At 37.3% G+C, this 25438-nt stretch overlaps 1 protein-coding gene across 2 annotated transcripts in view; it reads right to left on the reverse strand.

Annotated features, from left to right (window-relative positions):
• Positions 1-1376: 1376 nt before the first annotated feature.
• Positions 1377-25438, reverse strand: part of LOC149217636 (chromophore lyase CRL, chloroplastic-like) — a 137123-nt gene continuing 113061 nt past the window's right edge. Inside the window, exons 7-9 of one of the 2 annotated variants that reach the window (XM_089391389.1) lie at positions 2502-2615; positions 1921-2013; positions 1377-1815 (exon numbers count right to left, since the gene is read on the reverse strand). In XM_089391389.1, the coding sequence (XP_089247515.1) occupies positions 1756-1815; positions 1921-2013; positions 2502-2615 (267 nt within the window). In that variant the 3' untranslated portion in view covers positions 1377-1755. The remainder of the gene's footprint in view (positions 1816-1920; positions 2014-2501; positions 2616-25438) is intronic. The other variant, XM_089391390.1, reaches the window with a different exon arrangement.

The following is a 25438-nucleotide window of genomic DNA, read 5'->3' on the forward strand; positions in this document are numbered from 1 at the left end:
GGCTTTAAGCCTCGAAACTCCCTCTCTTTGGCAAATTTGAAGTGTAAAACCCCATTGACCTAGTTGTTGCCCTTGGAGAGGCTAGCAAAGATCAATTAGGGCTCCTTAGCTCAGGATAATTCATTGATCTATGTGTATCTTGACTCCATTAAGGCCAAGCAATAAGTCATTGATCCTCGTATTCCTTGGTAGTCAAATTTACCACTATTTTCTTCATTTTTCTAATTTCTAGGCCTCATCCTAGAGGGTCACCTAGGGCATCAAGCGAAATATTTTATAGCCATCCAAACACCTTGAAAATTGGTCCACAATTGCACTGTGGTCTTCTCAAGGGTCCTCCAAATTTCAAGCAATTCCGACAGTGGAATCTTTAGATATTGCAAGCTCGAGCTCGAGGATCATTTCTCTCCCTAGGCTGATTTGGGTTAGTGTCCTCATTTGGATCATTATATTCAATTTCAAAAGAAAATTAATCCTTTGATCCTATTCTCTTCCCTCATTAGGTCAAGCCCCTTTTTGAGTGATCGACTCCATACCCTTGACCTAGTTTGGGTCCACTTGGCTCCTTTGTGGTCCCACAAATCTACAACTCAAATTCCACAAGGATTACTTCGAAGCCATTCCTTCATTGGGCCCATGAATTTGGGAACCTTCTTGTCAAAGGATATCCTTTAAACCTAAACTCAAGAATCCCCTTAGCCCTTCCTAGAGATCCCATCACCTTGCTTCTCAAGCGAGTAAGCAATTTAATTGAACCTCTCTTCTGAATAGGCTTTAGGAATCACCCCTCTATCCATTCACTGATCTACTCATCCTTGTGATTCCTCTTATACCGGGTCTCCTCCCATCAGTGAAAGTCTATAAAGCGCAGGGAACCTTAGCTGAGGGGATAGTGGGCTATCGCTCCATTGTTTCCCCTTAACCTAGTAGTTGCTCTATAGGATCCCCTCCTAGGACCCCTACTAGTTTGAGCGGTAACAGAGCCTATCAAGAAAAACATGTAAGTGCTTTGCTTTTGGTTCTTCAGTTAGTTGTCTATATAAATAGCTAACATATACTGGATTTATCAGTGGCAGAACTGGAATGAAAAAGCCACATTTTGAATGTACTTTGATGACTCCTGAATAAATAATCTTATCTTTATACCATGCACATAAATATATGGGAAAAACTTTAAATAGATGATAAGATTACTAATTCTAACAGGAATAAAATAGGTACATGCTTACTGCAGTTTAGCTTCTCGGAAATAAAGCAGAGAATAGGCAACAGAATGGAGGGGAACATGAACATGGGAACATTCATTCATTCGTTCAAGTATGAATTCTCATTAAAGTGAACACATGTTAAAGAATAAAAATATAAACATAGACAACTCTAATAAATGACCAGCTTTTTAACCTGAATTAATAAAATTGAACTCTAATTCAGAGCAGAGGAACTGGAGTTCAGTGGAGAAAAATACATTTCAGCTTTCGGTTATGTTCTAGAAATGATATAACAAAAGACTTCCTTGTAATCCATGTCGTTACATACATATACACCTTATTTTCTGCATTTGATATATTGACTGTTTTTAAAATCTCCATCATGTAAACATTATAGATCAAATAATATTCACTTTACAAGGCCATTTTGATATATTCACCATATAAAAATTACAGATGAGAAGATTCTTCTCTGCGGCAACTAAACGGACTTGGATTGTAGGTTCCCTATAGAAGAAGATGAAAACCCTACTGGAAAAGAGAGACCTCAAAAAGTAGTTGTTGGTGCAGGTTTGAATTCATAAGGGCCTTCCCTGACTCCCCATACCTGTTCATGGATGAAAGTTAAATGAGGCACCCTCAAGTTGTCTCTGAAGAGAATGTGAAGCCACTAAGCTACCACTTACAGTAATCTGCACTTAATCCTGCTTACCTGATTTCCTTCATCATCATAGGCCCGATCCCAGCAATGAATTTCTCCATTCCTATAGATTGTAAGCTCCGATGTGCAATGAGTGGCACCATTCTGGAGAGGCAAACAATTACAACTGAGATAGAAAGGAAGTAGAGGCATGTAGTGAATACAAGGGATGTTGCAACCAACATATTGCTCATACTGGCCCCCTGCATGTGTCTAAATTCATAATTCAAAAGGAGAAGATAAAATGGAAAGCTTTTGTAACATTTCCCATATTATATCCCATTTGCACAAGCATGGATTATTGTACAAGTACATTATTTCATTGCAGCAATAAAGCTGATGAATGGCAATACAGCTTGTCTGCATGATTCCTACCAGGTTTATCACCAAGGAGATAATGAAGAATTAATTTATTGCACAGGAGAGACAGTAAAAACCATGATTTCTTAACAAAAATCATGTTTACCTTCATTACAAACACAAACTGCGGAAATAAATAATCTGCAGCATCTTGAAAAGACATCATACTAGAGTTGAAACACAAAGAAGTTTAGAATTTTCATATGCTCTAATACCAACAAACATGTACATACCCATGAATTGGGGAAACCCCCTAGTGGAGTGGAACCTTGATATAAGCACCGCCTTCCCTTTTCACATTTTGACAGATAAACTGTGTTCAGATGTTCCGCAATGTCCTGCACATTCTATTGTGACTGTTTAGTATTCGCTACAAAAACTTTTGGTCCACAACCATGTAACACTTTAATAAAGACTGCAATATATTGTGATTTTAAATCTTATATTTGGATGATCTATGAACTGACAGAAAAAAGCCCAGATGTCAAGAAATAACATCATAACTAATCATTTCAACTTTGAAACTCAAGGCCTGGTGATTTTAGATAAAGTTGGTCCAAGAAATGCATCTTTGAGTTCAGCCACTTGGTCCAATTGTGGTGGGCCCAAAATCACTAAAGATAAAGATTTGTCCACTCTGCTTGGAAATAAGATATCTGAACTGTTATTGATAATTATTACAAGTCATTTATTTTGATTCTAACAATATACTAACCTAATCAAATAATTCTTGCATCTTAGGTATATGGGGATGTGTGTCGACCACACATACTGACACTCATCCATTCTTGAGCAAGTTAGACTGGATTGGTGAGATGGATACTCCACTACCCTTTTTTCATTTACCATCAGTGTTGAAAAAATTGTCATCGGCAAAATATCAGCGAGGGTCCAGAAAACATCTTTTCAGAAACATTGGTAAAAAAATCGACAAAAATCGGAAAACTGTGGAAAACATTAAAAAATGCAAAATATATTCATTTTTTCAAAATTTTAAACATATAAAGTGTTGGAAATTGGTAGCATTGGTCGGTATTTTCATCAATAAAATCAAAAGAGAAAAATTGAATTTATATTTACCCCACAAGTGTTCAAGTCAGCCCCTCCAAGATCAAGTCAGCCTGCCCAAGAGACACACCCTTTCGCATGGACGAATCACTATATATTGAGCCTCTCCTCCAAGGCAGATTTCTGATCATCTCATGTATCTCTGTTTTGTGCTCAAGTCTGAGGCATACTCTCTGTGGAACCATGCAAAGGTCTTGTTGAATTTTGTAACTATGGTTAGTCTTCTTAATGTATATTTTTGGTCCTTGATGTATTTGTAAGCATATTCTTCATGTTTGAATCAAAAGAAAATTATATTAGACACACTATTCATGTTGGTTGTAAAAAAGGAAATTTTGAATTTATAAAAGAAAATTTTTGGCTCCAAAAAGTAAACGTCAGTCTCCTCCTAGTCAAGTTGTCCCCTTCAAATATTCAGGCCAGATCCAAGTAAAGACGCATCCATTCGGCCAGGCAGAAAGCTATATAAAGACCTCTCATTCCTCCACATTTGAGCAAGCAATTTGGACATCTTATCTTCTGTGATTCGACCTACTCTGAGGCAGCAAATTGGCATCATCTGAGGCAATTCAGATTTGTTTCGTTCATGAATATTTGGATGGTCTGAGGCAAGCATACAAAGTTCCGAGGCAGCAAACAAAAGTTATCTCTGTAGCTAGCAAAGGGCCTATTCTGAGGCTGTGAAGAAGGTCAACTCTGTAGCCAGCAAAGGGACTATTCTGAGACAGCGAAGTATCATCCATGAGCAGCATTTCTGAGGCTAGATCAGGGCATGTTTCTTGGGCTAGATTGACTTGACTAAGAGGATGGACCATGGACCAGGTTTGACCTAGTAATTGACTAAGATGTATCTCTATTGAATTCAACTATTAAAAAGGTTGCTGGGATTTTCCCCCATGTCGGTTCTCCCAGGGTAAACTATTGTGTTCTTTGAGTGGCTTTCTCTTCATGATCTTTCTGATATAGATGTTAAATGGTTGATGTCTTCTATGTAATTGTTTAATAATGGAATAATAAATAAGAATGTGAAAAGAAGTAAATTATTAGAAGTAGTTATCAGTATAGAAGACTCCATAAAATTTCAATAGGTCTGAGGCATACTCCCTGTGGAACCATATGAAGGTCAAGGCATTCTCTCTGTGAAACAGTGCAGATCTGAGGCACTATTGTCCGTGGCATTATCCAAGTTCTGAGGCTCAGGAAAAGGCCGAAGTTTGGCCCTCTTGGAGACCTATGACAGATCTAATTACAGACCTCACTATGGACAGAATTGAAGGGAACCACGTATTGGATCTTGGAGGGTTGGCTTGGCACTTGTGGGAGGTCATCTTTGTGAAGATTCGAAAATCCCACCCAAATCAACTACTGCAGCAACTGATTAAACTTCTCCTATCTGTTAATTACCGAAACAAATTATATACTGCAAATATCAAAGCTAATACAACTGCAACCTTCACTTAATTAATTTGCCCAAAACAAGAACTGAACAATAGAGAAAAAACCACACAAGTGACACAATAATTTTTGGACAAATGTCACCGGAAAAACCCAATGCGGGAAAACCGGTGCAGCAGCTCTAAGGGTTTTATATTATTAAGCAGTACTTTCTAAATACAACTCTGGATGCCCTTCTGGCAATCCAGTAGAGAAAATAAACTGGAAGAAAAACTTAGTGAGATTACTTCACTCTACCCGGCAATTCCCAACTGTTTTGGCAGTTGAACTAACTGTCCTCGGCTATCTCTACACTGGCCTTGCGTAGGCCCTGCGTCAGCTCAACTGGGAAACATCTTGTCGTCTGGAGCAGTTTCCAGCCTTCCCGGCTCAGAAATGTCAGCTCCTCTGCAAAACTCGAACTTCTGCTCTAGATAACTGTGTCGTCTCTACGTGAGCCCTTCTGGCTCAGCGTCAAGCATTGTGTGGGTCCTTCCAGCCCAGCATCAACCCTTTTGGTGTCTCTCTGCCTCTCTCTATTGCGTATCCTGGGTCCTGGAGAAGATACTCCAACCCAACTATCCCTGCCCCTCACTGCAATAGCTCGCTATCGAAATTCTCACAGTAGCTCCTATGCTTTGCTTCAGAAAATCAATTCTCTGAACTCTCTGTGATTTTCCAAGTGACCCTCAAGCCTCCTTAAATAATCTCCTTGTTGACATTCAAAGGCCCAAATTAGAAGCTAATCAATGGCTAAGATCATTTCTGTTTGATCCTTGTCTTCTTCTAGAAGTTACACCCACAGTTTATATTAATACCCTTTCATTATTTTATTTTCCTAAGCTTAGACTTAGGGTCCCTTTAAAAATAATTAATTATTTTAATAAAATTGTTTCTAGGTGGGATTTCCCAAAACGTTATCTGGGTTCTTTGGAATACATGTGCCCAAGCTTTCTTGCAAAATTTTGAGACTTAGAGCACATTCGATGCTACCAGAAATCAACAATCTTGTTGGTTAGTATTTGTCTATGTTATATTGTCAAAGATATGATATTTTATTGAATTGGACATTCTCTCATAAATAAAGGTTGTTGGGTTTTTCCCCTTGGAGTGGGGTTTTCCCAGGGTAATTTTGGTGTCTCTTGTTTCATTGTCTAATTGTGATTTCTACTGCTCTATTGTTCTTAATGGTTGAAATTTTCAAGTATAACTACTTAATGATTGAAATGTTCTAAAGAAGTCAAATTGTATCAGTGGAAGTAGTTATCAATTTGAAAATTTGTTCTAGTCTACTTGCCTTCTAGAAATATCAACATAAAGTAACAACAACATCAAATAAACACATTGGCACATAAATATGAAGCAAGCATTGATATATATGACGTAGTGAATGCCAAATAAAAATGATACATCAAAGGCGATACTAAATCATAAATTTTTCATGTAGGTGAAAGCGGTCTCATTGGACTTGCTTTCTTACAAGGATCTATGGATACTAGAAGAAAGTGAACTCCTAGAAATAGCAACTTTCTAGAATCTGATAAAACTGAACCTAGGAGGAAACCTGATGAATGCTAATACCTAGATGCATCTAATATGAGACTAGTGTGATGGAATTTCACTAGATCTTCGCCCCCAAGTTGCACAAGCACTAATGGGGGTTAATGCTCCCCCAAGCTAAGGACCTCCAAGTAACCAACAACAGTTCCCCATCAATGTGATGTCTTGGTCACACTTTGTCAACAGTCCAAGAAGCAGAGTACATACTAGCAGATCAAATTTTTTCATGTCAATATCATCATTCAGCTTTCAAATTATATGATTGTAAACCCAATTTCTGGCAAGTGTAGTGTAAATGATCCTAGTATGACCATTGAGTCATGTAATTGCACCTAGGTAAGGCTATAATTTTGCCAAAGGATTTCATCCTAGGAAGTTTTTTAACCTCCCTGAATTATGTGTGTTTGTAAACATAGATAATTGGCAGAGTTTTTCTTCTAGCAGTAACCCCAAAGCTAAGGTGGAATTCTTTGGCAATGTCTTACGTGAGTCCTAGTGTTTATCGAGTCTATTGTAAAAGTGTGTTTAGGAATAATTTTAGTGTGTGGTCCCTCATAATTAGAACACCATGGTTAAATTATTTTATTATAAGCCCACCTGGTTTCATACTATATCATATTGTTGCAGAATTGGGTAATGTCTTATGGGTTTGGTCTAAATGTGTATTTCCCCTTCTAAGGGTTGAATTAAATTGTAATATCTTGATGTAAAAAATATTTTAGTGCATGGTTACTCATAGTTAGACACTATGGCTAAAATATTTGAGGGTGGAAAAATAATTAAATATGTTGAAAAATCAATGCTTATAGGAATTATCATTTTATTCTTCTTTCTTGATAATTACTTGTGAACTATGTTGCCACAATTATCAAATTATATGTCTATGAAGATCACAAGAAAAAGAGACACAAGGTGTAGGCGCGCAGCTAGGAAAAACACATATAAGGGGAAAACCCAGTGAAGAACTCTTCCTTTAGTAGATTCAAATCAATATGAGACACTTCCGGACTTTTTAGACCTAGACAAAGACCTCCTTCCACCACCAAGTCAACCCTTCCCTTCAATAGATTATCCTTGACGAAATCTCCAAGTGACAGCTTCCCAGCAGTAGCTTTAATCCAGAATTTTGAACTCCCAGCAACAGAACTTCGACCCCTTTCTTCAAAATTTTGAACCTGCAGTAGAGACAAATTTCCAGCCCCAGCAATTGCTTCTTAGACCTAGAAGCCTTCAATGGAGGCTTTGACCTAGAAAGCATTGACCCAAGCATGAAACCCATGCTTTAATAAGACATCTTCTTTAGTAATAAATTTTCTTTTTGATAAGTACAGTTATGAAGACCAAAGCTAGTTACATTCTTCAACACTCCCTCTTAACTAGGGAGGTATTCATAACTTCATATATACAAGTGCATGGAAGATTTCAAAATTATATGAACTACAAAGAGTTATAGCACACTCAGTCTTGTGGACTAGATACCTTACCAGGGTAATCTATCCAGGGGGGACTAAGATGGACTTAAGCTTTCAGCCAATCTAGCTACCATCAGACTTACTTGCTAACCATCAACCCAGGGATCTAGGTATGTATCCAAGGTTGGAGCTCCATGGACAATGCTACCCTCCCTCTTCGGGATCTAGACATCAACACATAGGCTGGCCAGATGTCCTCCCAAGCATCCGCCATTAGATGCTTCATCTCTCCCTAATAAACTAGATATATCCATTTGTCCAAGCATGCTTCCAAAGTATTCAACCTTCTTGTGGAGAGATTTACCTATACAAACACAAACCCAATCAGCAATAAACTTTCAAATATGCATACAAGTAAACACAAACCTTTGGGGTCCTCAATCATCCTGATGCCACTTATTCATATACAAATTGTCGGAAGCTTTCTTCTTTTTCACTTATTCAACAACATCAAATACATCCTCAGTACATTGCAAATTTATTTTGTAGTCCTTTCATTCATTCTCTAATTTCTTCTTCAAGGTATCCATCATGACTATCATAATATGCCCTCCCTCTCAACTGGGGAGATGTACTCTTTCTTCTATCCAGGGCCCTCTCAACTTAGGGAGATTAACAACTTCATAACATCAGAGAAACTTCATTCTTTCAAGGCTTCATCTTTCTTATGGCATCAAGGTCATCTTGATCATCATCATTCTTATAGCTTCCTTTCATCATGCTCATTATTATAAACATCTTCAATCACGAACATCTTCAACATCTTGAAGATTGTGTACCTGCAACACATTTAACAGCAAGTACAACCAAATACAAACATACAGAAGCATGAAGTTAACTATATCAGAGTCATATTACTATAATGGAATCATTTTGACTTTAGACACCAAATACCTAAACCTAGTTAGGTTCATAATTGATAAGAGACACATCTTTTACATACTAAACTTCAACTTCTTGCTAGGGTTTTGTCATAAATCCTAGACTCCATCTTTGAGACACATAGCCTTAGATATCAGTAATTCAATCAAATAACAATTCTACTATACATCTAAGGTTTCAACATTGCTTTTACTAGGGTTAGTTTCAAACTCTAGATTTGATCATCAAAACTAAATCATATCGAAAATTAAAAACAACATCATCATCTCTTAGAATATCAATCTCTACTAGAGTTTTACAAACTCTAGATTTTACAAACTAAAACATGAGTATCAACAATTAAGTTATCATACTCGCATATACATACCTAGGATTTCATGCACTAACATCTCATATCAACATTCATACGAACTAGATAAACCAAGGACACAAACATCAATACATTAAAGTTAGATATACAATAATTTTATTTAGACTAGGATTTCGAATATATGCCTACGATTCCATTTCTAGGATCTTACTATAAAGGTTGTGTTCACGAACCCTAAATCACCAAACCCAAAAAATCTAGGGTTTCATTATATAACCTAGACATTAACAACAAACCCTTAAGGACTAGGGTTTTTACCAAGACATTATCAAAACCCTAAACTTTTAAAAGAATAGGATTTCACTATATGTTCTAGACTTTATCAACAACCCTTAAGTAGACAAGGGTTTCAATATTAGCATCGATATACCCTTAGGTTAGGGTTTTACAGTGAAACCTAAGAGTTTGGGTTCCACAATAATGATCAAATGATAATATAATGAGGGTAGATTCAATCTAATGATTAATTACCCTAACAAGAATCTTTATGATTCAAAACCCTAGACATAACAATGTTAGTTTTGTAAAGCAAATTTCAAAAGAGAATGAACACACCTTTTCTATGAAGAGAACATTGTAACAAAATTTGTAGTTTAATACCTACCTTGAATTGTTCTTTAACAAACCTTGTAGGACATCAATTTTTAAAAGATTTCCTTTGCAACAGAACTTCTTCCATGCCTCAAGTCTATCCTTTGAGGTCTTCTCCATAACCTTTCTGTATTCTGTAGTCTTTCCTAACCAAGGAAAATATAAAGAAAAAGGTTATTAGCATACAATATAAACATATTTTGATATGAGAGGGAAATCAAACATAACAAAGGAAACAAGGAACAAGATACTTATCTTTTGGTAAAATAGTGGAGGCTCCCCCCTAATTTGATCCTTATGCATTCTTCAATGGTTCTATTCTTCCTTTTTGCAATTCCATTATGCTCGGGGTTGTAGGGAACAATGAGTTGCCTCTTACTACCCGCTTCTTTACAATATGCAATCAATTCTTTTGAAGTGTATTCCCTTCCATTATCGGATCTCAAAGTTTTTATCTTTCTTTCAGTTAAGGTCTCCACTTTGGATCTAAATTCCTTGAATTTTTCAAATAGAGCCATGTCTTTCTAGAGTGATCATCAACGAAGGTCACATAATAAAGATGGCCTCCAAGAGATTTGTTAAACATTGGCCCATACACATTGGAATGAATGAGATCTAAGATCTCCTTGTATTACTGCTTGTAAAAGGTTTCCTTGTATTCTTTCCCAAAGAACATCCCTTGCATACTCCTTCATGATCTTCCTTGATGTTGGGGATGCCCTTTTACCATTTGAAAGTGGGGATATTATCTTGTAATGAAAATGCCCATACCCTATATGCCAAAGTTCAATAAGATTGATCTCCATGTGAACTAGGGCTTGAGGAGATGGTGCTATAACTCTATACGAACTTCAATAATTTTTGCCTTTTCAATACTTGAATCATTTCCCCAAACCAAAGTTTTACCATCTACAAAGGCAACCCTATCTCCTTTATCTTCTAAACAAGAAATGGAAAGTAAATTCGTTTTCAAACCTAGGACATTGAGTATGTTGTTGAGGTGTAGCTTTGCTCCACTTTCCAGCTTCACTGGTGTAGATCCAAGGCCTCTAGCTGCATAATTGTTGTTGTCTCCTAGCTCCACTACATGAGATGATGGTTCCCTTGATAGAGTATGAAGTTATCCATTTTCTCCTGTCATATGTCTTAATCTATCAATGATCCATGTGTTGTCATCATCAAGAGTACCTGTAAGTGCAACCAAGAATCCTTCACTCTTGACTCTCCTAAATATATTGTATATGATCCTTCCAATCCAGCTTCCTGCAATTGTCACGATATTGATTCCTAAGTAACTTGCCATATAGGGAGTAACCTTTTCTTCCAAAACTGCTTTTCCTTTTTTCCAGTAATTGCCAACAAAATGATCTTCAACCTTCTTTGACCTTAGCTCTGAAACGATGTTGAGAAATCAATGCTTATAGGAACAAGGGTTTGATTCCTCTTTCTTGATAATTACTTGTGAATTATGTTAGCTTACTTTACTTCTTAATTAGTTTATCTTTCATCAAAATATTACCAAATTATATGTATATGAAGATCACAAGAACAAGAGACACAAGATGTAGGTGCACAGCCAGGGCAAAACCCCTATAAGGGGAAAACCCAGTCAAGAACTCATCCTTCAATAGATTCAAATCAAGATGAAACACTTCCAAACTTCTTAGACCTAGACAGAGACCTCCTTCCACCACCAAGTCGGGGCTTCCCTTCAATAGATTATCCTTGATGAAATCTCCAAGTGACAGCTTCCTAGCAGCAACTTTACTCTAGAATTTCGCCCTCCCTGCAGTAGAACTTCGACCCCTAGTTTCAGAATTTCGGACCTGCAGTAGAGACAGATTTTCGGCCCCAGCAATTGCCCAGAACTTCACACGTGTGAGAGATAGATATCCCATAAATTTCGATTTAAGTCTTCCTGTTGAAAAGTGTAACTAGGTTCATTCTTCATAATGACATGTGTAATTATGATTTTATGTAACTGATGCAAAGAAGAAAATGAAATTATTTTTGCAATGCTGGACTCATGGATTTCATGAGCAAGGAATTTTATTTTATATTTAAAACTACCATTGTGAACCTTTAGGTTTGGTCATCATGTCATAAAGTCTAATGAGTCAATGTCAAAGATGAAAAACCCATTTGGGCATGTAATTCATTGTAAAAGAAAATTTGTGAACCCTCCAAGACCATGTCACAAACTCACCTTGAATTCGGCCTAAAGATAATTCTAGAAAGGCATGTCGGCCTTGTCACTAGGAGAAGAGGCTCATTTTGATGAGCAAACCACTATATATAGGCAGCTCGACCTTCATTTGAAGATAGAATTTCGGTCAAGGATAAGTGGCCAAAAAAAGAAGTGTGAAGTTCATAAGGAAGGAAGCCTATAACCAAGCGAAGAAAGAAGAACAAGAAGCTGAATTGATTTGGGTCTGTTTTAGGGTCATTATCTTTCACACATCTGAGGAGAAGGAGTATCATCTGCTGAAGAAGAAGTTGAGATTATTACAGTCATCCTAGGAGGTTGAATTGAGGGAGAAAACAAGTCAAGAATACAAGCTGAATTGAAGTAGAAGAAGTCTCCATCCAAGCGAAGGGAACTAGTGTACAAAATTAGTGGTGACCCTTTCTCATTTGCTACAACTAGGGTTTTTGGGGAGGCTGAAAAGTTGCAGGTCTATTCCAAAAGGTCGAAATCTGAAGTCGCTGAGAAAGAGGGAGAAGCCAATAGTTTGACCATCGTTGACCCGAGGAAGAGGAGGAAGCCTTATGACTTGGTCTTGGAGAGGTTGTTGTGTCAAGCGTCTTGGTCTTGGTCTTGGTATTCGTCAATTGAAGTCTCTATAAGAAGAAGAATTCGTTTTGGGTTTTCCTCTCAAGTTGGAGAGGTTTTGGCCTTGGCTGATCGCCTACATTTTGTGTCTCTTGTCTATTTGTTGTTTATGCATTGGTAGTTGTTTGATGAACAAGAACGCCATAATAATCTAAGTAAAGAGAAGATATTAATCCAAAGAAGTAAAAAGCATTCACAAGCAGTTATAATTACAAAAGAAATCTCCCAATCCTTATGCCCTAGATTTCTCAACACTTCCCAGCAAACTTAGTCTTCCAGCGACTTTGCTCTTTTTCTACTTCTCTTCCTTGAAGATAGAACTTGTTGAGTGAACGCTCTCCAAATGAAGTTGAGTTGTTCAATATATAGGCATCTTGTGAGGTTGAATTGCCCTAACCCAGGTCGACTTGATGAGGGCAAGGTCGACTTGGTGTGGAGGTGACAAATGACCATTTTGACCCAAAAATAAATATTTTTATAGGATAAAAAAGGCCCAAGAAGGGTCTAATAAAATTGACAATGACTCCAACGACTCAAGATAAAATCTAGAAGCCTTCAATGGAGGCTTTGACCTAGAAAGCATTGACCCAAGCATGAAACCCATGCTTTAATAAGTCATTTTCTTTAATAATAAATTTTATTTTTGACAAGTACAATTATGAAGACCAAAGCTAATTACATTCTTCAACAAAATCCCCTCTAGAGTCAATTAATTGATTTCTCTAGCAAAATTAAATAAAAATCCTAAGCCGGAAAATTAATTAATTTTGAGTCAAAAATAATTATAGAGAAATTAAACTCTCCAAGTGGAAAATAATCAAAAAATCGTCCATTAAAAAGAAGTCAATTTTTGGAGGTCCTCCTCCATGGGAAAAATGGTTATTTCATAAAAATTTGAGCACTTGGACCTTGTTGGTCAAAATCAAATTTTTAAGGAAATTAATCCAAATTATTAATTTTTTGATTAATAAAAAATGCTTTTCAAGAGAAATTCGAATTTTTCCTCAAAAATAAAAATTTGACAGTGGAGATTAAAAGAAGATCAAGTTATTTTCGACGGTCAAGATTAAATTGGCGAGGTTCAAACTAACTAGCTATTATTTTCCACTTGGAGGGGTTTTCTCTATATAAAGGAGCTAGCTAGCTTCTAATTCCCATCTTTGGGTGAAGTAATTTTCTACTGATGTATTGAGCTCCTGCTCTGCTGGAATTATTTTTTTGGATTAGAAAGACTTTGGGGTTTCAGTTCATGGTGTTCTTTTATCTCCTGATTTGCGGTATGTGCTAGCTTATTTGTTTATACTCTATGTTATGCCAAGTATTGAAATTTTTATTTCATTTGTCGGTGATAAGAACATTCTATTGGTACGAGTTATCTTAGGTGACCTGATTCACAGTTATTTTTAAGATTGAACAGAAATTTACAAGGACTCTAGCCCTTGGGCAACAAGTTCACAAACTGTGGAGAAGGGTTGACCTTGTTTGAACTCTAAGCTTTCATTGTGACAAATTATTTTGCAGGAGGATATTGGTCGGTTATAATTTTTGAAATTATTCATCCAAAATTATTATTCAAAAATTTCCAAAATCTTTATTTGATCCTGGGCTACAAACATTTAATTTGCTAATGAGTGCTGATATTTGTATTTTGTAAATATTGTACATTTGTAAATAAATTTAACCCATGTTTTAGTTTTGTAGCATTTGGGGTTTTGGGATTTTTTATTTTTGTATTTATTGGGGTTTTGGGAATTCTTTGTATTTATTTGTTCAGGTGAATTTGCAAGCCATCAAAGGCAATCAAAATTTTGTGAAGGAACTAGCCCTAAGGCTAGGTTTGAAGGGTTTCACTCCTCCAAGTGAGACTTTTAGCCCTCTTAAAGAAAATCGTTGGGGTTTTTGAGGCAGATCTAGGCCTAGAAAGGCAAGATCTAGCCTCTAACCTTCCTCCAAGCTCAATGCTCAGCCAAGAAGGGAAGTCACTAACCCTTAGAGGTAATTTTTTGTGGATTTTGTAGAGTTTTTGGCTAATATTTGGTGTTTTGCAAGGGTCCTATTTGTTTTGAGGCCTCTAAGGCCTTGTTGAAGCCTCCAATACCCTAGCCGCAGCCCTTTTTCCTTTTTCTGGTGAAGCCGCAGCCCTTGTTAGGGTTTTTTTTCCCTTGCTGCAGGTCTATTAAGGCCTCAAACCTTGGACGGAAACCCTTATAGGGCCTCCTCCTAGCCCTCGCTGCCCTTATTGAGCCTCTTTTGCCCCTGCCGCAGGCCTAAGGCCTCTTCCCTACCCTTGTTGTGGCCTCCTATCCCTCTGTCACAGCTCCCTTTGCCTTCTTTCCCTTAGCCGCAATCCTAGATTGGCCTCCTAAGCCCTCTATTGGCCTCTTCCAGCCTTGATGTCAGACCTATTGGGCTTGTTTCGCCAAGTCGTGGCCTTTCTAGGCCTTCTTGCCCTCATCGTTGCCCCTTCTAGCCTTGGCGTTGCCTTCCCTTGGCCCTAGTCTATCCCTTCATCCCTCATCTCTGTCATCTCTTGGATTGCATTAGCATTTTGGCACTAACATTTGTGTTTTGCAGTGGTTTTGGAGCTAATGGTTGTGGTTGCAGGTGGGCAAGTTCTTTTAAAGAGTCTCATTGTCCTAACAAGGCCATAAGGGCTAGTGGTTTGACCTCCTATCCCTCTTCTCTCATCACTGTTTCATATATAATTCTGAAGTACATTGTGACATTGGTGTATCTATAGCATAAACACACAAATCAAGTCTGAACTCATTAATCATTTACCTAAGGCAATAAATATTGATCTTGTGATTACATTGGTGCATGATAAGTGAATTTTTGGAGGACTGTGGTTGAATTTCAAGGGTTGATATATCACCTACAGCCACCAAAAGTCACCCACAGCAGTGACATAAACTCCTAACAGTGGCATAAAGGCTAGCTAATAATCATATCATATCATTGGCATACCATTTGTGTTATTGGGCTTGCATTTGCATCTCTTGTCATTTTTGGATGACTGTTATGCTAATTTGAAGTCTGATATATGCATCATAAGGTCTGATATATGCTTCATAAGATCTGATCTTAAGCTTGACAGTGGTGTAAAAGGAGTTGACAAGCAACTCATCTCATTGGTGACTCTTTTTGTATGGTTGGGTTTGCATATCTAGGACTGTTGTGATCATCTTCTTAGCTGTCATCTCTTACATCCGTTGCACTTTGCATACATTTGCATCTCACTGCATTCGGCATCCACATCTAAATAAAAAGCATATGTGCTGTAAAAGGATAATTGGTGTATCAGATGAGTTGGTATTTCGGACATAGATAGGTTTGTTGCCCTCTTTTGGTTTTCTCTTGTTCTCTTAACATATCATTAACATAAGCTAAAGAGTAACATTCTTGAGCATTCTCAATTGCAAGCAGTTTCATATGTCGTTGATTAACAAATTGATGAATGTTATGCTCTCTTTCTCTTATTGACATTGAACAGTAATTAGTGCATTGTGTTGCCTAAAGGATAGCTAGCATCTATTGTGAAATTGGTTTATAAAGGAATACTTTCACTTGTCATTATTGAAATTGGTTTTGGATAAGTAGTTATATTGCTTTTCAAAGTACTAACATTGTGTTTTGTAAGTGAGCATCATATCTCAATTCATAATCTTGCAAATTAACTCTCTTAAATCACCAATTTGACTACCATATTTTGATAAGAATAATTTTGGTATTCAAGTAATTGTTAATTGAAGAACATTGGATTTGTGCACTTTACATTTCATGAGCAATTGTCCATTGTGATATTGCCAATATTGAATTTCTTCTCTCTTCTTGTCATTGGATAATTGAATTCGTTCATTGAGCACTGCTTTGGTGAAGATTGTGTTTGCAAATTACTAAGTACTTTTCTTCATTATTCTAAATTGAATATCATTATAATTTGTCTCTAAGTACTTAAACACTTAACAATCTCACCTAAAGTTAATCACTCATATTTTGCATTTTGCATTCTAGGACTAGCCTTGCATTAATTAACTTACCTCCAAGCATAAGCTTGGTTGAAAGACTCTAGGACCACCTTTCTCACTCGGCTTGTGAAATCTAGACCCCCTCTTGTGGTTAACACGGTGACCTTGCAGAAAAGCCATAGTCTCTATAGTGCTGGAGTGATTAGGTGGTTAGGACTCCAGGGGAGGTATCGTTAATATAGTCTTTGCTATCTTCTCCTGGGTTTCTCTCCACAACCTACACTTGAAAGTCTGAGACTAGCTTCTCAACAGCTGAGAGAAAGGATTCATTTTAAATAGGCATCTAATTTAAAATTAACCAAGAATTTGCATTTCACATAGATCTAGCTGTTGCTTTTCATATAGGATAGTGTGGATCCTAAGCAGCAACTATCATCCAGTGACATGGTAACTAATTTATATTGAGCAAGTTATTTTAACTCCATAAGGCACTGATCTCTCAAGTAATTTAATCAAATTGTGTTCATGATTAAACTTGCTAATCTTCGTTTACTAAGTTGCTAGGTCATTCAGTTGTGTCTCCCGGACTAGTCGATTCCCGACAAGTCTCTCATCCACACATTTCATAGGGACTACCCCCCATAGACTATTGTTGGGAGACAACTAAAACGGATAAGGAGGGGATCAGAGTGACAGCCCCTGCCCTGAATCGTTGCTGCATTCACCTGTACAAGTTGAGTGACAAATGATGAAAATCGCAAAGTGAAACCTCAAGGATCATACAATTGGAGGTGTAAAACAGCGAATACATCTCTCTCACACACCCCGCGTTCAGATACCATTACAATTTATAATAGCCCAAGTGGTTATGATGTTTTATGTGATTATTATTTACAACAGGTCTCATTGCAATTTATAACACCCCTAAGTGGTAATAATGGTTTACCCACATGTGACCTAACCCTAACTTAAACATTTAATGTTACATCAGTCACATATCACTGACATAAACTGACCATTATACAAACTTTATAATTCCCAACTTAAACTATTGGAAGGTTAATAATCCGAAAGAAACTTCTAAATGGAATACATTGTGTTCATGAGAAAGCATCTATGGAGCTTCCTATCAGACTGTCAATTATATCATTTCCATCATTGTTATCCAACAATTGGTCTTGTAGAATGTCATGAATGATGTGTCAATTTATATATATTACAATCGTAGAGCCCCACATGAGTACACTCTAGAGTCTAGACTCTCGACTCAGACTTTTCAATATATATCTAGAATTTTGTTAAAATTGGCAACTAGGGCCAAACTCCATGTGGGTCACCTTATTCATGGCTGATAATATTTTTACTAGATTCCTCTCATCGAGAGGTGTAGGATTGATCTAAAGATCATCCGATTTTGATAAGTATTTATGGAGATATGAATTTATTTTGATTATGGAATAATTATCAAGCCGACCAACAACTCATGTAGGCTCAGAAGCCCAACAGACACATCTATTCATCATCAACATTTGTATATAAATACAGGAGGTCTTTTCCTCATTTGGACACTCACTCTCATCACATCTCTCTCTCTCTCCTGCGCAGAAAAGAGGCTCTTCTCCTACTGCGCAGAAAGGGACTCTTCTCTCACACATGTGGAAGGAAGGACGCAGAATTTAGGGCTGCAACTGCAGATCGGAAGTTTGACCAGCGTTGACCATCAGACTCTCTCTCAGAACTGCGCTGTAGGTGGAACTGACTCTCCTCAGAAGGCCGTACATTTTGGTGAAGGAATCAAGGCAATCCGACGGTCAGTTTGCAAGATATTGTCTGCCCTAGTTTAGGGCTGATCTAGGGTTTGCTGCTGCTAATGCAAATCAAATTTTTGTACTATTTCTCTCTGCTGAATTATTGAAGATAAAAGAAGATTTGATCAAAGGGTTTCCCCATATTGGGGTTTGTCCCTGGCTAGCCGCCACATCTTGTGTCTCTTGTCTTGGCTTTTTTTCTGTCGATCGTTTAATGTTCTATCTACACTTTACTTAATGTACATGTGATTGCTAATCTGTGGATAATAATAATAAAAAGAAGTAAACTGCTCTAAGCATAGAACATACCATAACTTAACAAATTTCAAATATTACCATGGATAGAATTTGTTTGGTCCTAAAAAATTTGAGTCGCGCTATGATTTATTTGAAGTTTCATCTCCTCTTGTTCAAAATAAAATATGACATGTAAAACTCTACAGTTGTAAGAGTTTCAAAGATCAATAGGAAACCAAAGACGTAAAATACAAGATGAACTCTTAAGATACCCTTATTAAACATGTGTCCAATAGTGTCTGTGACTCTGTCCTTTCAAAAAAACAAAAACGAAAAGCAAAGAAATTTTGAAGTATTCAGAGAAACATTATTAGTTTTCTTTTGGATCTATAAAACTTAATTTTTTGCTTTAATTTGGGAACCGAGACTAACAATACATAGATGAATATTTAGGCTGCCACTCTTAAACACATTTTTTATCAGTATCTTCTCATTTGGAATTCATACAAAAGCACAGAAAATCTTATATATTCAAACACTAAGAATAGGATGTGAGCTTTTCTAACAAGAACCTTAGACAATAAAACTATGATGCAGGACATAACCCCCAAGGTGTTGTACTGGTACCGAAACTCACCGAAAATGGCACTGAAACATTGTAGGCCATATCATACAGTGTTTCACAATTTGGAAACACAAAACATTCAGCCGTGTTTCAACGCCATTTTGGGCCAATTCTGCCATATTTCAGCCTTCGGCACACAGTTTTGCTTTCGTGGGCCCACTCAAGCCCCCAACAAGGACGTGGGGCCATTCTATGGCCAAAAGAAGCTAAACTTATCATTAAAATTTAATTTTAATTCACTCCACCAACTAATTAACACAGTTTTACATTCAATTCAAAAAAAAAAAGATAGAATTCTCTATAAAGTTTAAACCTCATAGCCTCCTTTCCAAAAAAGGCACTTCATTTACTCATTTCTCATACATTCTTCAAAAACAGGAGCATCCTACACCAGCAAAAAGCATTTTACATGTGTTTAGGAGCATTGGGAACAAGCTTTGGTGCATTTCCAATTTTCCAGCAAGAGGACAATTGTGGACAGCAAGAAGAAGGATGTGGGCAACAGATTTTCTTGGTGAGTGGATGTATTTATTGTTTTTGCAGCATTCATGGCTTCTCAAAGTGGTATTTCTAGTGCTCCTAGAGCTTCTTAAGCAACCAGGTAGCAAGAATACTATCCTCTTTGGAAACATGTTACCAAATTCAAGTAAATGGGCATTAGGGGTTCATGGGAATGGAGATGCAATTTATGTAAAATTGATAGGACTTTCAAGAGCTCTTACACAAGAGTCAAGGGTTACATTTTGCAAGAACACATAAAGGGTATTGAAGTTTGTTCAAATACTAGAAATCTGGAGGAGAGGGCAACATGTGAGAGAGAGCAAGATAGTGCTCAAAGGTTGAAAGATCAAAGAAGTAGAATCAGTATGGGTGGTATTAGCAATACTTGCTTGGGTTCTAGCAATGAGCCAAGCACTTTTCAAGAAGCAAGAAAGAGCAGGGACATAGCAGTAGAAGAAGAGATATCCAAGCCATCAAATCTAGCTAAAGATAGTAGATTGTTGAAAATGTTCGACAATCAAGGGAGAGAAAAAGCTAAGTCAAGAATGGCAAGGGCCACCTTTGCTTGTGGTATCCCTTTGATGTGGTTTGGTCACTATAATGGTAGGATTTGGCGAGAGCAATTAACATAACACCTCAAGGTTTCAAGGGGCCAAACTATGAAAAATTCAGAACAGTTTCACTCAAGAAAGATAAGCACATGTTTGACGATATTTTAAGACCAATCCATAGCTCATGGGGTAGCAGGGGAGCTTCCATTATCTCATACGGATGGACCAATATAAGATGTAGGCCATTGATTAATGTCATCAAGTCATTATCAAAAGGAACCATGTGCATAAAAGCAGAAAGATTGTCCAAGTGACGTAAAGGATAGTAATTTCATTGTCGAAATTTTAATTGTTGCTATTGAAAAAAGTAAGGCCAAAAAATTGTTAAAGATTGTGGTGGCTTTGGAAGGTCCTCTGCATAGGTTTCGTGTCTTAACATATAGAAGATGATTTATTGCCTCTTTAAGTGCTTGCTTGATGGAGTAAGTGATTTATGTCTTCTTTCCTAAGTCTAGCTTACAAAAAGTCAGTGTTGAAAATATCAGTGTTGGCAAAATATTAGTGAGGGTCCAGAAAACATCTTATCGGCAATATTGGCGAAAATATCGGCAAATATCAGCAAGCATAAAAAATGCATAATATATTCATTTTTTTCAAATTTCTAAACATATAAAGCGATAACTACATGAACTAAACACATTGGCACATAAATATGAAGAAAGCACTGATATATATGATGTCAAATAGAAATGATACATCAAACTTCAAAGGTAATACCAAATCCTGTTGATCCTTGATAATTGTCCAATCAAGGACTCAAACAAAATAACATCACATATCCTGTTGATACCTGATAATTGTCCAATCAAGGACTCAAACAAAATAACATCACATATGTTGATTTGGGGTAGCATCGGATGTGCTCTAGCCACGAAATTTGGTGGAGAGGTTGGGGCACATGAGATCTCCAATACCCAGAAAGGGTTTGGGTAGATTCTAAACAGATCAGGAGATAAAATAATTAATATTTTAATGGAGTCCCTAAGTCTAAACTTAGGGAAAATAAAATATTAATGTGTATTAATATGAATCTATGTTAGAGTGGTCCAAAAGACATGGATCAAGCCAGATCTAATCTTAGCCGTTGATTAGGGACTTAATCTCGGCCGTTGAGATGTCAACAAGAAAAGTATAAGAGGAGGCTTGAGGGTCACTTGGAGAGCACACCAGATGATCAGTCATTCTATTCTCTAGAGCAGGGTTTGCTAAGAGAAATAGAATCAGTGATCGGGAGAGCAGCTGAGAGGCATTGAGCACAGAGAAACAGAGAAGGCAGAGAATGTGTCAGGAGACCAATGCAGCAGCCAAGGAGGGTGACGTAGAGCCAGCAAGGGCTCACACAGGGCCACGCAGAGGCAGCCAAGTGTTGCGCAGAGCACGAGAGGGTCCAGCGCCGCTAACGCAGACGCTCCCAGAGCTGACTCAAGGCCTCCTGGGGCTGACGCAGGTCTAGTAAGGCTGACACAAGGCCAGCGTGAGACAGAGAGGGGCTGATGCAGTGCAGTTTGGGCAGACGCTGGGGTTGCAGAGCAGTTTTGTGCTGAGGAGCTGCCGGAAGGGTTTTTCGGGGTTTTAGCTAGGAGATTTCTCTCAAACTGTGAGGTATAGCTACTAAGGAAATTCTCTGTTGGGTAGGCCAGTTTTGGCACCCAGATTGTACTCTGATATTGCTTAATAAGAAAACCCTCAGATAGTTGCATCGGTTTTCTCGCATTTGGTTTTTCCGGGGACATTGGTCCAAAAATAATGGTGTCATGTGGTGAGACCATTGGCCTCTCCCTAGCAGCGTTCTTTCTGTCTTGTTCAACAATTGCTTCAAGAGCTTTTTGTATAACCTCCGCACTAGAAACCATACAAGGCATTACATCTGCATCATGTGCAGGGAGTCTAGCTAGATGGTATTTCAATCGTGTAACCCCTCCTGACATCTTGGTCCCACACAATTTGCATGATATATATGCCCGATTTGCCCCACCAACAACCTCCCCATACTCCCAAAATGGGTCCAAGGCTTTTGGCATATTTGACATTTGTAGTGAACTAATTCAAACCTAGGGCACAAAAACAAAAAACAAAAAATTGGCATTAAACCCCCCAACACAAAAAATAATAAGTAATAACCACCTCATTTAAAAAAAAATTACTACATTATTTGCATTTTGCAATGTGAATGAAAAATGGCAATAAGAGGGTGCATAAGAAAGTTGAAAAAAAAATGAAGCTTGCTGTCCAAATATGGAGAAAACCCTTGCATTGGCTCATGGGCATGAAAATCATAGCAAATGGAAAAAAAAACAAAGAAACAAAATGTTGGTAGGCAAAGAGGCAAGCAAGCATAACCCTAAATCTATGAAAAAATCATTAACATAGGGGTTTTTAAGAACATCCCTGTTAATGGAAGAAATGAAGTTTGTCTCACTGTTCTTCAATCTTTGATCCACAAAAAAATTTTAGTTGGTGGTGATAATTGTTGTTTGATCCTCAAACCCTCCTTGACAACCACCACAAAACTCTTCCCCTTCCTTCTCCAACACTCAGAAACAGAAATGAAGAAAAAAAAACGATTTTCCCTTTTTCTAGCCACGGCATAACATGCCCGGCGATATTTTATGTCGTCTCGCGATATTTTGCCAAGATATTTCGGCTCGCCGAAAATATCACGATATTTCTGATATTCGACAATATATCGCCGATATTATCATCACTACAAAAAGTACAATAATTAAAGTCAATTAATTATTGTGGACTATTAAGTTAATTTCTAATGACAAATAATGAAATTATTTAAGTGAGTTAAAAATTATCTCAACCATCGATCTCGTTAGGGATCTGGGCTTGATGAAGATTATAAAATAAGCTTAAGGGAGAGGTGACGACAAACAAGTGGAGAGAGCAATTTTCTCTAGAGCAAGAGGCTCAACTACACTGTAGTGCAGAGGAGGAAGAGTACAATAGGATTCGAGAGTATGTTCAGGAGGCCGAATTGTTGGATATTGCAAGGTTGAATCGCTAAAGTGAGGAGGTCGAATTGTTGATAGTAGGTCCAAGAGGAACTTGGATCTAGTGCATTCAGAGGTATGTGGACCAATGACAGTACCATCTTTGGGTCTTTTCTTGTACTACGACATTCATTGATGATTTCTCCCAGAAGACATATACCTACTATTGAAAAATGTAACTAGTATCGGTCTTCATAATTGTATGATGTAATATATTTGTCAAAAAGAAAGAAAAATAAATTTTATTGTAAAAGGAAAATTATTTGAGCATGGGTTTCATGCTTTATCATTTTTGTTTCTAGGTCAAGCCTCTATTAAAGGCTTCTAGGATTGAGTCATGAGTATATGTCATTGTCATCATGGTCTAGACCCTTATTGGGCATTGTGTATCAAAGAAACAAAATTATTTTTATGAAATTGAGTCATCTTATCCTCCTCCATCAAGTCGGCCTGCCTACCATTCATGTCAGCCTCAAGAACATATTGAAACAACTATAAATACCCTTGCATTCGACCTATTGAGGAGGAGATTCACCAATGCAATTCGATCTACAGCTACAAGAAAAGATGAAGTGTGAAATACTTAAAAGAAGGAAAGAATGCCAAGCGAAGGAGATTAGAAGTCTAGAAAAGATTTGAAGTTGTCATATTCTGCTGCACGTGCGAGGTAGATTGAGAATTTGTTACAGGGCCAAAAAATACAGACTTTGTTGCAAGGCCGAAAATTATAGACCTTGTTGCATGGCTGAAAAGTACAGACTTTGTTGCAGCACCGAAGATATATATTGCAGAGAGGGTCGAGACCCTTGTTCATCTTTGTTTTGGAGAGTTGATCTATATTGATGTGACTACATGGAGGCTGGCTTGATGGATGGAGGGTAGTCATTTTCTAAAGGTCTTGGATGTCTCATTTGATTTGATTCTTGAGGAAGAGGAGTTTTTGGGTTTTCCCCTCAAAGAGGGGTTTTTATCTAGCTGCATGCCTACATCTTATGTCCTTGATCTTCATGCATTTACTATTTTGATAGTTGCTTGATCAATAAAAGTAAAAGAAGACATAAATAAGTAAATAAGAATTAAAGAAGATCACAACTAATTATCAAAGGAAGAAAATTGTTTTGCCTTTATGATTTTCCAACATGGTATTAGAGCTAAGGAAAAGAAGAAGAAAAAGGTGCCTTGAAGATTAAAAGGGTTTCAAAGAAAAGAGGACTGTGTATAAATCAATACCATATATGTTTGAAACTATACTTCTGCAATTAGGCCAAAAACCTAGGCTTGTAGGCCAAAGCACTCAGAGAAAGTCAAAAAGTATTAGTTTAAGGATCCGAGAAGCTAGACAACCAGCGTAAACAAGGTCGGCCTCCTTATGATATAAAGCGAAGTTTTGTAAAGTATCTTTAAGACTTGAGCATACAACATTCTCATAGATCCGAATTCTGTGACTACAAACATTTATATGATGATCCCAGTACTATCCAAAAACTGTGATCTATGATCCGAATCTCCGCAATTCATATGGTTGAAATCTGAAGTATATCGCAAAATGGACACTACAATGTCTTGGCCGCAGACCTAGACAAGAACAAAAGCACCAAGAATATCTCTCTAGGCCTTGTCTGTCATCTCTTCTAAGGAATCTGAATTACAAAGACCCTGAGAACCAAAATTCTGAGCATAAGAATGATATATAAGGAGATATGAGTTCATAATGTTCTTCAAAGGTGATCTAATTACAAAAGTGGAACATCTTTTGTGGACTAAAATTGTCCCATCATATCCAAGACCGAGCTATATAAAAAGTTGACAAGACCTATTTAAAGACCTACTTCAAGGCTATCTTTGAAAGGAACAGAGATCCCTTAAGAGAAGGACGTTGACCTATGCATATATATAAGGATTGAAGTAGCCCTAGTCAAAGGACTGAAGGTTTAAGAATCTCAATCTAAAATTTACAAGTAGCTCTTGAGAAGACCTTGACATCATGGGAAGTCCTTAACCTCAGCATATTTGGAGTATTAGCATCTTGAAGAAATCATTGCAGCAGACTTATTAAAAATTTATTGGACTAAGGTAAGTAGTCCTTAAGGTACATACAATCATTAGCTCAATTTGGATTAAGCTTTTGAAATCTCATTATCTTGGTTCTAGGGTGTGTAATATTGAAAATTGTTGACATCCAAGTTCTTATAAACCCTAGTTAAGAAATCC

The sequence above is a fragment of the Pinus tabuliformis genome, chromosome 1_1, assembly GCF_031772625.1.
Source record: "Pinus tabuliformis cultivar Carrire ecotype Pingquan chromosome 1_1, CPIR1, whole genome shotgun sequence".
In the NCBI taxonomy this organism is placed as follows: Eukaryota; Viridiplantae; Streptophyta; class Pinopsida; order Pinales; family Pinaceae; genus Pinus; species Pinus tabuliformis.